This window comes from Typopeltis vanoorti, chromosome 11 (assembly GCF_054136105.1).
Source record: "Typopeltis vanoorti isolate ZY-2024b chromosome 11, IOZ_Tvanoo_1.0, whole genome shotgun sequence".
NCBI classification, from domain to species: Eukaryota; Metazoa; Arthropoda; class Arachnida; order Uropygi; family Thelyphonidae; genus Typopeltis; species Typopeltis vanoorti.
The window spans coordinates 131,006,526-131,023,130 of NC_143559.1; the positions used below are offsets into that span (position 1 = coordinate 131,006,526).

A 16,605-nucleotide genomic window follows, 5' to 3' on the forward strand; every position below is an offset into this window, starting at 1 on the left:
AAATTGATGAGGCACGAGATTTAGGAGTGTTGGTAGATAAGGAATTGAAATTTAGGGGACACATTGCAAAAGTGACCAAAACAGCTCATCAAATCACTTGGTTGCTGAAGAATACGTTGACAAGCAGAGACAAGCAGGTTATTGTTCCTCTGTATCGAGCCTTGATAAGACCCCATCTAGACTACTGTGCTCAGATTTGGTCACCTAGGTTTCTTCTTGATGGGGATGAGGTGGAGAGGATCCAGAGGCGAGTGACCAAGATGATAGCAGGTCTGTGGAATGAACCGTATGAGAACAGGTTGAGGATTTGTGGATTGCAAAAATTGGTTGATAGGCGGAGGAGGGAAGATATGATTGAGACATTCAAATTACTGAAGGGTTTCTATAAAATTAATTCAGAAGATATTTTTGAGAACAGGGCTGGTTGTGGGAGGACTAGGGGACATCCATGGAAACTGGGCAAAAGTGTGGTTAGTAAAGGTGTTAGAGCTGGGTTCTTTACTTTTAGAGTAGTGAATGAGTGGAATGCGCTCCCTGAGTCTGTGGTGGATGCTGTGACAGTGAATGAGTTTAAGGCGAGGTATGATAGATACTGTATGAATGTCAAATAGTTGTGATGAATATGATTTGGGGCCTCCCTCGATGAGTCTAATGACTCCCTGGAGTTGCCTGTAATAATAGTAATAATAATAATAATAGTAATAAAACACACTATGGAGAAGGCTGTTCCAGAGAACAGATGTAGATGAAATAAATGAGGAAGAGGAGAAACAGGTTCAATGAGTTTGCAGTTGTACTATAAAGGGATTTGGGACTGCCGCTGCTCTTGGATGAAATGCCTTTGATGTTTGCCAATTCACTGGAGCAGTGACCGTTGAAGTACCTGAAGAAGAGAGATAAAACACTGTCTGTGAGACAGAGTTCGAAGTGAGATAGTGAGGGGAGCATCTATGAACTGAATAGTGTTAAATTTCTTTACTTTAGCTTTAAATTCTTACCTTGTGTGTGTGTGTGTGTGTGTGGTGTGGGTGGGTGTGTTTAATTTGTTATTGTTAAAGCTTACGATTGTTATCTTTAGTGAATATCCCTATTACTTGATATAGTTTCTCGCATTTGCTTTCACCCTTTCTGCTCAGTGGCCACTACTTAAATTGCTCACGTGTGCAAAACTTTGTAGACAAAGAAATTTGCCTACAGCTAGAGCCAAATTTTTTTTGATACAAATCTGGAATTAACTCCGTGTCAGAATATGGAAAAAATTTGTTAAAGCTGTGCCATCCAAATTCTTAGACAGAAGAATCTTCCTTGTCAGGGAGTTAACACTCAGAATGACACACTATTCGATAATCAAGCAATTAAAATTCCCAATTACAAAGACCTCATATATTTTTACTCTTACTGCAATCGTAGCTATCCCCACAAGTTAACTCGCACTAGTTCTATTTTTATGAGTGGTGAATTGAGTTCACAGATCAGGCAATTTGTTAGGTAAGAAAAAGAAAGGTTTATTCATTACTCTAATACAAAATGCAAATAATAAGATCAATTAACAAAACTGAATCTCTCCTACAAAACTGAATATGATTAACCAGACATAATCTAAATACTCCTAGTCAAACAATATGCAACAATATCTACTACCAGTTAAATTTCTGACTAGATCCTATTCAACTAACATTCTTGTACAAGCATTTATCTTATTCTAGATTCAAGAACTATCTGGATATAACATACTTTAGCAATTCAATATCCCACTGTACATGAATTCTTACTCAGAGCTAAGACAATCTACCAGTTGATTAAATACTAAAGTCCTGGTTCAGTTTTGTAAGTCCAGTCACTGAGCATATCCGCACATTATTGCACACTAACTGTTTCTTTCTTACATACAAAGGACAAAGGAATTGAAAAGTTTCTACATTACCAAGCATCAGGATCTCTCATCTTTTTTCTCACTTTTCCGAAAAATTCACACGGCTTGTTACCCTCACTTACGGTCAGTTGTCTTCAGGTAGGACAAACTAGTGATTATGATCACGAATAACCTTTTTCGATGTGGACGAAGCTGCTCTGCCAGGCTCAGTCCAGGTGGTTCCACATGCTGATTGGTTTGCACTGGCTTTTCGGCTGTACCAATGATTATGCCCGCACTGGATCACTATCTGGTCGCATGGGTGCCACTGGACATCATTCTTTTAGACCGCTCTCAAGCAACTTCTCCGGGAATGACGCGAACAGGAATCCCGAAAAAAAAAAAGACCACAAGTTGGTGTTGCCAAGCTCTATATATATATATATATATCCTTGCTGAGCTGTTTTCCCTACTATGTCACTCTTTTCCAGCCGGCACTTAAAATTCTTGCACTCGGTACCATTCTCTCCTCGTTGCGTTCTCCACGTGCGCAACTTGGACCTCGCGTACGTGACTGCCTGGGGTCATTTCTTTAAGCCGATTATCTCGTTGCATACTTAGATCTAACTTTCTCACGTTAACATAACTTTCACTAAAATTCAAACCCTTATCGGTTTTACAAGGACACTTAACATTATAACACATAGGAGAATTTACAATTAAATGATTATGTCGTTACTGTGAACAATTTCACTTATACCTATATGCAAGCATTTTCTCCGGAAATTTTTTTGTACCTGTTAAATCTGAATGAAATATTTTACAACATAATAAACCTTTCATTTAAGATTTAATAGCTCTTCTGTAGACAGCATCAAAAATCTGAGGTTTTAGGTGCAACAAAAGACAAAGAAATGGAGAGACATTGTGGCTAGGGTCACAAGTCCTCAGACATGAGGAGACTGAGCAAAAAGAGGGAGAAGGTGCACCACCCAAATACGTGAATGGTATTATAAGGATGGGCAGATTTAGGATTTGTGAATGGGTTAGTAGCTGGGTGGGTGTAAAATAGCTTCTTGAGCAGAAAAGAATGCCTTGTTTTTTAGAAGCTAAGAAAGCTAATGATGTGATGTGTTTGTGCCAAGACAGGTTGGAGGTAAATGACAGTCCAAGGAGAGAGTTCACCCTGTCTGGTGATGTGTGTATTACTAAGGATGAGAGGTGAGCTGAAATGCCTTTTGGAGAGAGAGAGAGAGAGAGAGAAAAAAAAGGCAGGTAACTACATTATCCTTACCCCACTGAAGGATGGTATGGAGAACAGTGTTTAAGTTGCACTAGTTGCAGATCTTGATGTAAGAGATGTCTGGGAAATACAAGGTTTGTCAAAGGAGTAGGATGAGTGGGCAGTGCTATTGTCAGCAAAGCCATGGATAGGATTTGTAGTGATTGAGACTAGGTCATTTATGTATAAGAGAAAGAGGGTAGGTGAGAAAATAGAGCCCTGAGGCACTCCTGCATTGGTGGCAAAGCTCAAAGAGAGAGTCATCCACCATGACATGCAATGAATGACAAGAGAGGAAGCTGGCTATCCAGATTAATTATTTTTTTAATCATAGAAAGAGAAGTGTGTTGTACTCTGATGATGCTGAGTTGAAATTCAGCGAAATATAAGCAGTAAATAAAACATCTCTTTGATAAAAATTTTGGAGTTGTTAATACTGTTAAAAAATAAGTCATGAATAACCGTCAACACCTAAGCTTATCTGTTACAATAGAAAGAGAATTATGCACCATGATGACAATATAAATAAGAATACCAAGTAACTTTCCATTTTTTAATGGTTTTAAAGAAAATACTTCAAAAATAATACTCACAGGAGCAGCAAATGCTGCAGCATCTCCTCCTAACTCTTTATAATGGTCCCTCACATCAAAGCCAAGACTGAAGAATATATTATTCCAGATAAACATTTGCATTCTAATAGAAGAAAATAAACAAAAACAAACTTATTAAAATATAAATTTAGTCATTTTGTTCTGGAGAAGTTTCTTAAAGACACATCTACAGTAAAAATGTTCTGTAGCTAAAATACCAGTAGTTATTTGGACTATTTACCCAATAAATTCATATACCCCTTCATTTTTCAAGCTGATTTCTAAACCGATTAAAATGAAAACTAATTTACTGTTGTATATAACAATGCAACCAATAGTATAATTTTTTAATAAAACAGAAATTTCATACTAGACCTATGAAATTTCAATGGCCAAATTGAGTCCTCAATAAAAATAACTGTTTTAAATCAATGTTATTAAATAATAAAAAAACTTCATTTGAATAGTTTTTCTATTTAAAACACACATTCTATACTTTTTCATGGTTTAACAGAGACAAAAATCCAAATTGATCAAGTTAGCAACATTCACAAGAGACTTCTTTCATACTTATGTATCTTGCAAAGATATTCAAAACTTTACTTTGGGTTAAAAAAAAAATTAATCCTCCTCCAATCTCGATCCTCTCCAATTTTCTATACTGAACACGAATAAATCATACTCACTTTTTGAAACTGAGAAAGAATAGTTCACAAATTGCCACCTGCAGTTGATTCTCACCACAGACTTTTAGGATTAGGGAAATAGGTCAGTTATAATTAGTTTGCTACAGCGAATTTCCTTAGAATAGCATTGGACTTATGGCATTTGGTTGAGTATCTGACTATGAGTAATTTAGTGATAATGGTGTTTGCTAGAGTCAAATATAGGGGAACTTTAAAGAGACTAGACAGATATATAAATGCCTAATCATCCTAAGCAAAAATATTGTTCAAAGACCATATTTTAATAGAGAAATAACATGCTCACCATTAAAGGCATTTTCACATATGATCAGATCAGCATGCCTGAGTTAGTGCAAACTAACAGATCCTGAAAACATCTGGACTATAAATTTATCTTCCTTGTTCATTATTCATGACTAGTTAAATATCGATATGCATTATTTGTCATCAGAATGCTCATCAACATTTTAAAAAACTAAGAAATTTCATAGCAGGGATACTGTGATGTGGCAGTTATGAATCCTTCCCACTTAAACCAAAAGGCAGTGAGTTTGAATTGCACTGCGACATGGAGTTTGTAAAAAAAAAAGTGGTGAATGACTTTAAAAGCTCACAGGAAAAAAAAAAAAAAAAAAAAAAAAAAAAGGTTTGATCTAAGGTGCAAGGTTCCTGAATCATTTAGTTGTCCTTGAGTACTAACTGAATGAATGATTTACAAAATTTTACAGTTGGGATTCACATTAAAAATAAAAAAAAAGAGAAAACAAAAATCACTTTCTTTTTTTTTTGGGCATAATTCCACTTTGATGCTATGTCTTATTCTCCTGAACCATACTTTTTTACCATACTCACAATGCATCCCAAACAAATAACTTTGCTTCTATTGCATTTCATAAATGTAACTAACCTGTTATTCTGAAGAGGATGAACAATGTAAAATTAATAATAAATTTAGTTTAATCCTCTATCCAAGTGTGTGCAAACAAAGTTTGCACCTGAAAGTATCTTCAGGACTGGGGTAAAGTGGTACAACACCAGGCAACTCCTTGCAAAGGTGGAGCAAGTTACCAACACTCCTATCTCAGTATCTCCCATAATGCAAAACACATGTCCTTGCAGATATGTATAATGTTATGCATTAAGGGAAGGGCCACTATAGTTCGCCCACCGATTTGAGGTCCCTCGAAACTCCCTGTAATAATAAACAAACTGAGTTTGTTTATTATTACAGGTCGGAAAATTTAGCTTTTCTTTTACGAACATTGTTGTTTTTAAAGTGTAACTATTTTGCTTGTATAACAGTTGGAAAAATGTACATAGAGTGTTAATACGTGCAAATACTGCGTTCTACATAAAACAATGTCACTTCGCTCCATGATAAGTTTCCTTTTCATGGGACTTTTTAAAACAAAATCCGATTTCATGAAGTATTTTCCTTAAAAGTTTCTCTTTTCCAAGGAAAATTAATTTTTTCTTTAAGCACAGGAATCAATTTCGGAACAGTTGGCACTCTTTTCTCGAATACGTAAAATTCGTGAATAGCTCTTCTTATAATGTCTACATCAAAATCATTCAAAGCTACGGTTTCGATGGTTTTACTCTGGCGCTTTTTTTTTTTTTTTTTTTTTTTTTTTAGGAGATTTAAATTTTGGCTTGCCTTCACCTTTTGATTCCCTACGAATTCTTTTAACAGTCAACCCCGATACGCCCGCAATTGCACTTGCACGTTTTATGACTTGAGAAAGGGGAACAAGAAGACGGCCTTCTGACGATTCTTTTTTGCAGAATGTCAGCACATTATTCAATATTCTTTTGCAAGAGCTACTGAAACGTGTAACAATAGAACTTGTTGACTGTACTGGATCCATCATACAAATTAATAATAAAAAAATAATGCAAAAAGAGAACAACAAAAATCAAGCTAGTACTAGTACAGCGACAGACAAGAAAGCACGTGATTTCGCATGTTGGCGACCAATTCGTACATCCTTCATTTCTTTCTCCCCTTCAGCATGAATAGACTATTCTTGGCACAAAGCCAAGAAGGGACCTAGAAGTGGTGGGCGAACTATACCCAGACTAGTTTTGACCTTTACTGAGGTCTCTTCAGTGGGAGCCAGGCCCAAGTGGAGATACCAGGCAGAAGCATTAGCAAGGTCATCTCCTCCTATAGGAGCTGCCAAACGGTGTACCACCTTTTTATTAAATTACTCTGGATTTAGAGAAAGATGTTGAAAGTTTATTTTTCACTTGGTCAGTCTATAATAAATTTAGTTTAATCCTTTATCCAAGTGTGTGCAAACAAAGTTTCTGCCTGAAAGTATCTTCAGGATTGGGGTAAAGTGGTACAACACCAGGCAACTCCTTGCAAAGGTGGAGCAAGCTACCAACACTCCTATCTCAGTATCTCCCATAATGCAAAACAAGTAGTGGCTCTTCCCTTAATGCATAACATTATACATATCTGCAAGGAGATGTGTTTTGCATTATGGGAGATACTGAGATAGGAGTGTTGGTAGCTTGCTCCACCTTTCCAAGGAGTTGCCCGGTGTTGTACCACTTTACCCCAGTCCTGAAGATACTTTCAGGCGCAAACTTTGTTTGCACACACTTGGATAAAGGATTAAACTAAATTTATTATAGATTGACCAAGTGAAAAATAAACTTTCAATGTAAAATTAGTTGCAATTTCATGAGCAAAACTATCTTGAAAATCATTACTATTATTTTTTGAAAAAAAATCTTTACAATTTGCACTTAAGCATCTGCATTAATATTAAATATTAAAAATATAAAAAAACAACTTTATTCATGAGAAGTTGGAGATAGACAGGTTAATACCGACAGTGAACCTACATTACACGATCTGACATGGATACTGATTATTATTCATGCTGCTACTTAATGGGAGCAAAAAACTTGGAATAATTAATTACCCCACCAATATTTTGCCAGGAGATCTGCATAGGGATAAGTGAAGACATGCATATAAACAAGAAAAAAACAAACAGCATCATACAGCCCTAATAGGTATACCACTAGCATGGAGAAATTTTTTTACAACCAAAGAGTTCTGGACACTGAGAATATGTAGAAAAACTTTTTCCCTTCAAATTTTTTTTTTAATAATAAATTACACAATAACCACAGTAATTAAATGTGATTAATTACTGTGCACAGAAACAAGCAAATAAAAAAAATAGGAATACAAGGTACATAAAACATGGTTTACCAATTAAAATGGTTGCCATGTGCTAGAAATTAATTAATAAATAACATTAAAACTATTTTTGATGGTTACATAAAATGAGAATTTCCCAAACTTTTGGAAGAGGAAAAGAGAGAGACATTTATTTATAGTCAATGCCATAGGTACCTTTTAAAGATTAAATATTTTCTTTGTTTTGGATTTTAAGCAAGACAGATGTTTATTTTTATGCATTTATATAATTCTGTAAAAATAAACATCCATACTGAAAACTTTCTTCCTCGCTGTTAATCTTGCAGCAACATAGGTATGACCAGGTTCAATTTTTAATCTGCCTCTAACCTGACCTGTTGGAAAGACTTTTATAGAATTTTAAAATGATCTAGAAAGTAGATAACACAAAATACAGAACCAAACTATCTATAAAGAGTTATAAGTTATACTTCCTTTCTGCTTTCAACTTATTAGAAGAATGGAGAACAAGCAAATAATATCACTAGACAGTAGTAAAATCCAGGGAGGTCCAAATGTTGATAAAACCAAAATATATAAACTAAGACACAAAGAATGTAAATTCCAAAAATGGATTGACAACAGTTGCTCATTTAAAGAATAAATGTCATGCTATTCCACAACTTAGCCTGGCTGCTATTATTTTAAAAGACCCAACAGAAAGTGGAGGAATGATGGTTGTCAGTTTCACTGGAGCTGTAATCATGGAAAAGAGATGAAACAATGTGTCTGTGAGGTAGAGACCAAAATTATACTGTGAAGAAAGGATCATCCATGGTCAAATTGACCTACTGTGGACAGCATCAAGAATTTTTAGGAAGGTTTTAGGTGCATCACTCCAAATATGTGAATGCTATAACTAAGAATGGGTAGATTCTAAGGATGTATATGTGGATATTCTAAGGATCTGTATAGTAAGTAGCTGGGAGGAGGGGATGAAAATAGTCTTAAGTGGAAAAGAATGGCTAGATTTTTACAGATGAAAAAGCTAATGATGTGATGTATTTATGCTAGGAGAAGCTGAAGATAAATGTCAGTCCAGGGGAAGGGATCTAATTCTGTTTGGCAATGTTGTATTACTGAGCGTAAGGAAGGATGAGCCAAGATCCCTTTTTGCAAGAGAAGATATGGACTGCATTTTGGTGCCAATAAAGATGACCAGGTTAGCCCAAATGAAAGATGGCATGGAGATCAGCATTTTAGACATCTGTTGATTATCTTGAAACTTGAGATGCCTGAGTGCTATTGAGTATGATGAATCGAGTACACTATCATCAGTTAAACTGTGAATAGTATTAATGGTGATTGGGAATTGCTTGTATATGAGGGTATGTGACAGAACAGAGTCCTGAGGCACTCCTGCATTGGTGGCAAAGCTTGAAAAGAAGGCACCATGATGCATAGTGAATGGCCAATGAGAAATCTTGCTATCCAATTATAGATGGTGTAGGTAGACCCTCCATCTACCACCCTCTGTAAATGCCAGCTTTCTCAGGAGGGAAATTTACTTAGCAGGTATCGATGACAAGCATGATCAAAAATGGAAATACCAAGAGCAATAGCATATTCCTCCAAACTTTTCCATAATACAGCACATGTCTGGTGGTAGGTGATGTAGTCTAAGAAGTCAGCTGTGGATCTAGACTGGCAGAATCCATACATATGTTGCTGATTAACTGGCAAGCCTCCATTGGAGAAGTTGAATGCTGATAACTTTCTCCATTATTCTGGAGAGAATTAAGGCTAAAGTGATTGGTCAGTAATTAGTGGGCAGACTTATCTCCCTTGAACAGTTGGAGGGAGGGTGTCCTGTGTGAGAGGAGGAGTGATCTCTGCAGTATATCTGGAAGGAGAACTGTTAAGAATATGACTATTTTACCGCCAGTTGGTGACAGTCATATGCCATGCTTTCTTGGGAAGTATCTAATTATACTGACGTTCCCATTAGAACAGCTTATATGCTGAACCTACAAAGCTGGAAATTATGATCAACTTAAGAGAATACTATCTTTGGTTCCATGGTATTAGTTACTGAATAGGAAAAATGTCAGTAATGGGAATCCTTGAAAAAGTGCTGAAATTAGGCAGTATCTAAATGTATCCCTAGTGTTTGAAGAATAAATAGGTTGGGAGTGAAATGGATGTGCAATTAAGCAAAAGATCCACAAGAAAATGATGTGAAAAGAATATTGTAAAAATATGAGAGAGAGAGAGGAGTTATGAAATATATAGAAAGCGCAGGCCAGAAAAGTAACGAGTATTGTGTGGAAAGCTAAATCAGAGCATGAAAAGAAATTGGATATGCAGGCTAAAGGCAATCCAAAATAATTTTATCATTATGCAGCAAGCAAAAGAAAGAATGAATGTGGAAGACTAACTTTACTGAATACAGATTTTATTCTAGTGTCAGAAGCTAATAAGACTGTTCGATTAATGAGTGGTCACTTTGCTAAGATATATCAACCAGGTGTATGTAACCTGGTGCACAGTGCTACTGCTACATTGGATGAAGAGTTAGAGGTGCATGAAAAATGAGGCTGAAGAGCTGTTGCATAACCTGGATAAGAATTTCTCAATAAGGACAGATGGAATATCAGCATGTTTGCTACAGGAATGTTCAGCGAAATTGGTTAGGCCTTTTACATGTTTGTATAACTTGAGTCTCAGCTCAGGGATGATTACCACAGGAATGTATGATAGTTCATTGTACAAGGGTAATGCAAAACTGATGTGTCTAACTACAGACCTATCAATACATCTGGTGTGGTAGTGAAGATTTTAGAGAAGTTGGTAAGGACTCGTATACAGAAATAGTTAGACAAACAAGCTATACTCTTCAAGGAGCAGCATGAATTTGCTAAAGGAAAGTAATGTTTTAGCAATTTTCTCATATTTCAGAACAATGTTATGGCCAAGTTGGATAAAGAGAATGGATACACTATAATAATGTTGAATGCTAAGGTATTTGATAAGGGTATTTGATAAGATATCACATGAAAGGCTGTTGCACAAACTGGAGAATATGGGATTGTAATCTAGACTTTTTGACTTGGATCAACAAATGGTTGACAGACGGATATCAAAAAGTGATATACAGTGGGTGTGAATCTGCCAGATTTAAGATGACCAGTGTTCAGTCCTTGGGTCATTGTTGTTCACTCTATACATTAATAACATTAGGAAGGGTCTTTTAGAGATGTCCAATTGTTTGCTGATGATGCAAAGATAGGCAGGGAAATCAGGGATGCTAATGATATCCAGAACTTACAAAATGATTTGAATAAGCTGGAAATTTGGGCAAATAAAAATGGCTATCAGTTTAATGTTAGCAAGTGTAAAGTCACGCATTTTGAGATGAGATTTCCAGCAGAATATTATATTAGCAGGGTTATGCTACATGAAACTGATGAGGCTAGGGGAATGGTGGATAGGAATTTGAAGTTCAAAAGTCACACAGCAAAAGTTGCAAATATAACTCAGAGGATAACTGTGATGTTGAACCAAACCTTGACATGTAAAGATAAGGAATTAATTTTGTCTAATTAAAATTCATTGCAGGCAAATTATGGAGAACAAAACCATGTCAGAAATAATTAATTTCGCAATGTTTCGACCTTTATATTAAGGTCATTATCATTATCTGGAGTACACACACACACACACACACACACACACACACAGAAATGAGCAATATTACATTTCAAACAGTAAGCCAAAGATACAATGATTTGATCAACTATTATTCTACTGGCCTGACCTCTAGTGGGGAAAAGCTACAAAGCTATATTCTATTTATAACATTATCAGAGAACAAAGATTATGGGATTTTTTCCCCCCATTCTTCCACTAGAGGTCAGGTCAGGAGAATAATGGTTGATCAAATTGTCTCTTTGACACGTTTGAAATGTAATACAGCATCTCTCTCTGTGTGTAGCTACACCCCGAGTTACGTAACATGCAACTTACGTAAATTCGCAGTTATGTAATAAATCTACTAGTGCATATGAACATGTTTGTGGCTTTGCGCAGGTGCGTCTTTGAACAGCCTTATTTGCAGTACAGCAGTAGATGCCTTGTGCGGTTAGCTCAGTCACTTGTTATCAAGTGATTGAGCTTTTCTACTAGTTTCGTTGTTTTTTTACCCTTAAAATGGAATGCAAATGCAAAACCGAATGCTCTGGTAATAAATCTAAAAAACAAAGGTCTGCAATTACTTTAGAAGAAAAGTTGAAAATAATTCATTATATGAAGGTGGGAAAATTCTATCAACAATAGCTCGGGAAATAAATCAACAAAGAAATTTACAACGAAGGACTAGATGTGGTTTTTAACTTGGTAGACATGGCATTTGCAAAATTAGAATCGATGGATCCAAACACTGAGCGATTCAAAAATGTTAGCCGCTGTATCTATTCCGATATGTCTAGCTACAAGGCCATCTACAAGGACAAGAAGTGTATGACCACACAATCTACTTTAGACATGTTTATGAGATGCCATTTACAACAAAATCAAGATGATAACTCAGACAACCCCGACTCCCCTCAGTCTTCAACATAGAAAGGGGTAAAACTTCCCACAGAACAGCCAACTTAGCAATCACAAGGCATTTTTTTATTTGAAAAGTGAATATTTTTATATTCTTTTATATTATGTATTTTTCATACTTTCATATTTACAGTATGTATATTATTCAAATACAATTGATAATTTTTTTATAATTGAATTTTTTTTAATCACCCCAAAAATGAAAAAATATCTGATTAACGCAAAAAAAATGTATGTAAGACAGCAATATGAGTAACCATTGAATATTTTATTGTATATATGTTATTTACAAATTCAACTTATGTAAAGGTTTACGGAATGCATTACTTACGTGTGCGTGATCCAGATGATCTTAGTATGAAAGTCAAAGCATCAGTATATTAAAATAATTATTTGTAACATGGTTGTAGTCGCCATAATTTGTTTGAAATGAATGCCGATTACCTCTTGATAAGGCCTTGATAAGACCTCACCTGGATTATTGGTCTCCTGGGTTCCAAGGGGATAAAGCTGTGAAAATGGTGCAAAGAAGAGTTAAAGATTATATCCAGGTTATGGGATTTAGATTATAAAGACAGATTGTGAGTGTGGATTATAGATTCTGGTTAACAGGAGAAAGAGGATGGTAAGATAGTTTATAAACTTCTGAGTGGGTTTATAAGATATTGTCTGATGAAAATTTTCATTATATGGAAGGTGGGGAGAGAACATGGGGGCATCCACAGAAGTTAAGTTTGTTCGCAGTCAAGAAAGAAGTAAGAGCAGTGAGTGGAATATTTGCCTTTAGGGGTAGTGAGTATCTAGTGTGAATGAATTTAAGGAAAGGTATGACAGCTGGTTTGGATGATTTACAGCCTCTCTCAATAAGTTCTTGTTTATCTGAGACCTCCAGATTATCAGGAATTTTGGACAGGTAGATGTACAATCTGTATTATGCTATTGCTTAATAGCAAAGACCTCTGCATCTCATCCAATTTAGTAGTGTTGGAAAAGGTGAGCCAATTGTTGGAATTGGTAAAATTACAGTCACCTAGGAAAATTACCTCAATATTGAGACCGGGAACTTTTCAGACCACCCTCGTATTTCTAACTCAACTCTCAGATCTACAAGTTAAAATTGGTTTGAACACTGTCCTGTATACAGCAATTTTAGTGTTTTGACTAATTTCTCTCTTATTCCATATAAATTTATTCAGTTGACCTCTCACCATACCAGCTTTGTTGATTCTGTTGTCCATTTCCATATTCAATTTACTGCCTTGACTAAAAATTATGCCTAAGAAGCGGAAATGTTTTACTTGTTCCTATAGGTTCTCCATTCACGAAGCATTTGATATTTCTAGCATTCGTACCTTTTTTCATCATCTTTGTCTTGCTATTGCTGATTTTCATACTAAATTTATTACAACAGTTATTCAATTTAGTCAGGGAATCTTGCAGACTTCCAGTAGATTTATTTAGAAGTATAACATCGTCTGCATAAAGCAAAGAGCTCAGATTAACATCTCCAATTCTGATATCAGGTTTAATACCACTTTCCTTCATAATATGATCCATATAGATAATGAATAACAGAGGGAATAATGTACATCCTTGTCTCACACCAGATTTAATATTAAACCATCTTCTTGTACTTGATTCAATTCTAAATGCTGGCTTAAAACTCAAATAAAGAATAAGTACTGCATGATATAATGCCCCATTGACACCATACAACTGTACCGTTTTGAACAGCTTTTCTCTTGACACCTTATCATATGCCTTTTGCAGGTCTACAAAACTTAAATACAGATCTTTGTTAATATCCCCATGATCTCTCAATTATTTGTCGTAACATGAAACTCTGATACTGGCACCCTCTATTTGGACAAAATCCAGCTTGTTCTTCACCATGCTTCCCTTCCACAATCCTTAACAACCATTTCTCAAGTATACGTGCATAAATCTTACCAGGAACACTCAGTAGAGAAATACCTTTGCAATTCTCACAGTTTTTTTTCCCTTTTTTGTATATGGGTACTATGAGAGCTCTATTCCAATCATCTGGAATTAGTCTGTCTGTCTAAGCCTTCTCTGAATTATGCAATGCAGCCTTGCTTCTGAACTATGCAAGACTTTTATACCTCCATACTTTTTCTACTTTTTCTAGTATGGATATGTACTTCCTAATTGCATGCCTGAGTGTTTTTTTACCACTGTGTGTCATGTTTGTTTCATTTAGCAACACCATACATCAAGAATATCTTTTTCTCCAGTTTTAATGTCACCTTTATCATCTCTAATGTCAAAGTCTTGCCATGACTTTTGCTTAGCTAGTTTTATAGTGTTTTGCTTTCTTATATTTGTCTCTGTATTCTCTAAGAGCACAAACTGACTTATTCACCAGGAACTTTCAATGTGCTTTTTCTTTTCCTTGTCTCTTTAATTTCCTTTGTCAACCATGGAATTCTGATTTTTCTAACCTTACAGACATCCTCACCACATGCCTCTCTGGCTGAATCAATCAATGTTTTCTAGGATTTGCAGCTGAATCTCAAAAGGTTTGGTTGCTGTTCTCAAGCTCTTTCATTTTTTTCTTGAATAATGTTTGTGCATTTTAGTCTACAGTTCACATGAGAACTGCTCAACTTTTATTCTCTTTAAAACTTTCTTACATGTTCTTCTTTTTAATATGAAATTGAATTTTATCCTGCTCAAGACTAAATGGTGATTAGTTCCAATTTCAAATCCTCTGTACACTCTAGTGCAGGACACTGGAGTGTACAGAGGATTTGAAATTAAACCATCTTCTTGTACTTTATTCAATTCTAAATGCTGGCTTAAAACTCAAATAAAGAATAAGAAAACATCACTATCTCTTCTCTCCATGTGAATTTGTGCACTTTATGTTGGAACACAGTGTTAGTAATAACTGGTCCATGTCCCGATCCAAAATCTTACAGGTATTTGCCATTATTAGCTTTGCTCTTTTCTCCAAATTTTCCCAAAACATTTGTTTGTCTGACAATCATTTCCTACTCTATTTAGATCCCCAACTAGGACCAACTTTTCTTTTTTCATTGTATCAGTTGCTTTCTCAAAAGCATCAAAAAATTCCTCCACTTCTAACTTAGTAGAACTTTCTGTGGGACCATAGGCACAAATAAGTCTCAATGTCCAGTTTCCCATTCTGATATTTGCCTGCATCACTCTACTTGATACTGCCTGCCATTCAAGAAGATTAGCCTCGTATTTAGTGTTGAATACTTAAGCTACTCCTTTTTATTTCATTTGTAACCTCCTTTAAATAATGGAAGAATTGAAGCAAGCTTTAAACATTTTACAAATTTCCCCATGTTCAAAAGATTTTTTAATATGTGTAGTCTTTGAAAGAAAACATTCAATTTTTTTTTTCTTTTTTTTTCTTTGCAACTCTTATGTATTTAGTTAATGGTGTTACAGACAACTTCATAATTATAACTGCATGAATCTCCTTTAAGTCTTTTCCTTATCTAGTTGATCACTGCATTTGTCATCCATTTTGTATTATTTCTAGAGTGATGAATTTTAATAGTAACAAAGCTGGTAGCTGAAAACCATTTTTCCAAACATTTATTATTAACACTTAACCCACTCAATATCTAATTTTGTTTCCTTAAGTGTTCTCTCAGGCGTTCATAATTTCCCTAAGAAAAATTAAATCCTAAGAAAACATAAGAAGCCTGAATGGCAAAGAAATGGAGCTAGCTGAGGAATTAGATAAGTACCAGATTGACATAATAGGGGTGACCGAAACAAAAAAGACAAAAACTGGTGAGATCTTTCTGAGCAATAAATACAAAATGTTATATTCAGGCAATGACAATCAAGAAAGTGAAGGACTAGCCATAATATTCAACACTAAATAGGAGGCTAATCTTCTTGAATGGCAGGCAGTCTCAAGTAGAGTGATGTGGGCAAATATGAGAATGGGAAAGTGGACAATGAGACATATTTGTGCCTATGGTCCCACAGAAGGTTCTACTAAGGTAGAAGTGGAGGAATTTTTTGATGCTTTAGAAAAAGCAACTGACACAATGAAAAAGGAAAAGTTGGTCCTTGTTGGGGATCTGAATAGCAGAGTAGGAAATGATTGTCAGACATACAAAAATATTTTGGTAAAATTTGGAGAAAAGAGCAAAGCTAATAATAATGGTGTTATACCCTGATAAGTTAAAAATGTTAAATTTCCACTTATCATGGTATAACGAGCAAAGAAGTAAAAACACTCTGGAAAATAATTAAGTAAACATGCTTGTTTCTAAACCTGAACTTGACATTGTCAGCATCCAGGAATGCGTTAGCAGAGCTAATCTCAGGTGGTATGGTCACCTAAACAGAATGGGAGAGGAAAGATTAGCATAACAAGTGTTCTCTGCTAGGTTGGCAGCAAAATGACCCAGAGG

General features: G+C 35.4%; 1 protein-coding gene across 3 annotated transcripts in view; it reads right to left on the reverse strand.

The window, feature by feature from the left end:
* The window catches only part of clu (clustered mitochondria protein homolog), a 502,466-nt gene that overhangs the window by 219,048 nt on the left and 266,813 nt on the right, over positions 1-16,605 (reverse strand). For all 3 annotated transcript variants that reach the window (XM_090401006.1, XM_090401005.1, XM_090401004.1), the window contains exon 11: positions 3,728-3,830. In XM_090401006.1, the coding sequence (XP_090257132.1) occupies positions 3,728-3,830 (103 nt within the window). The remainder of the gene's footprint in view (positions 1-3,727; positions 3,831-16,605) is intronic.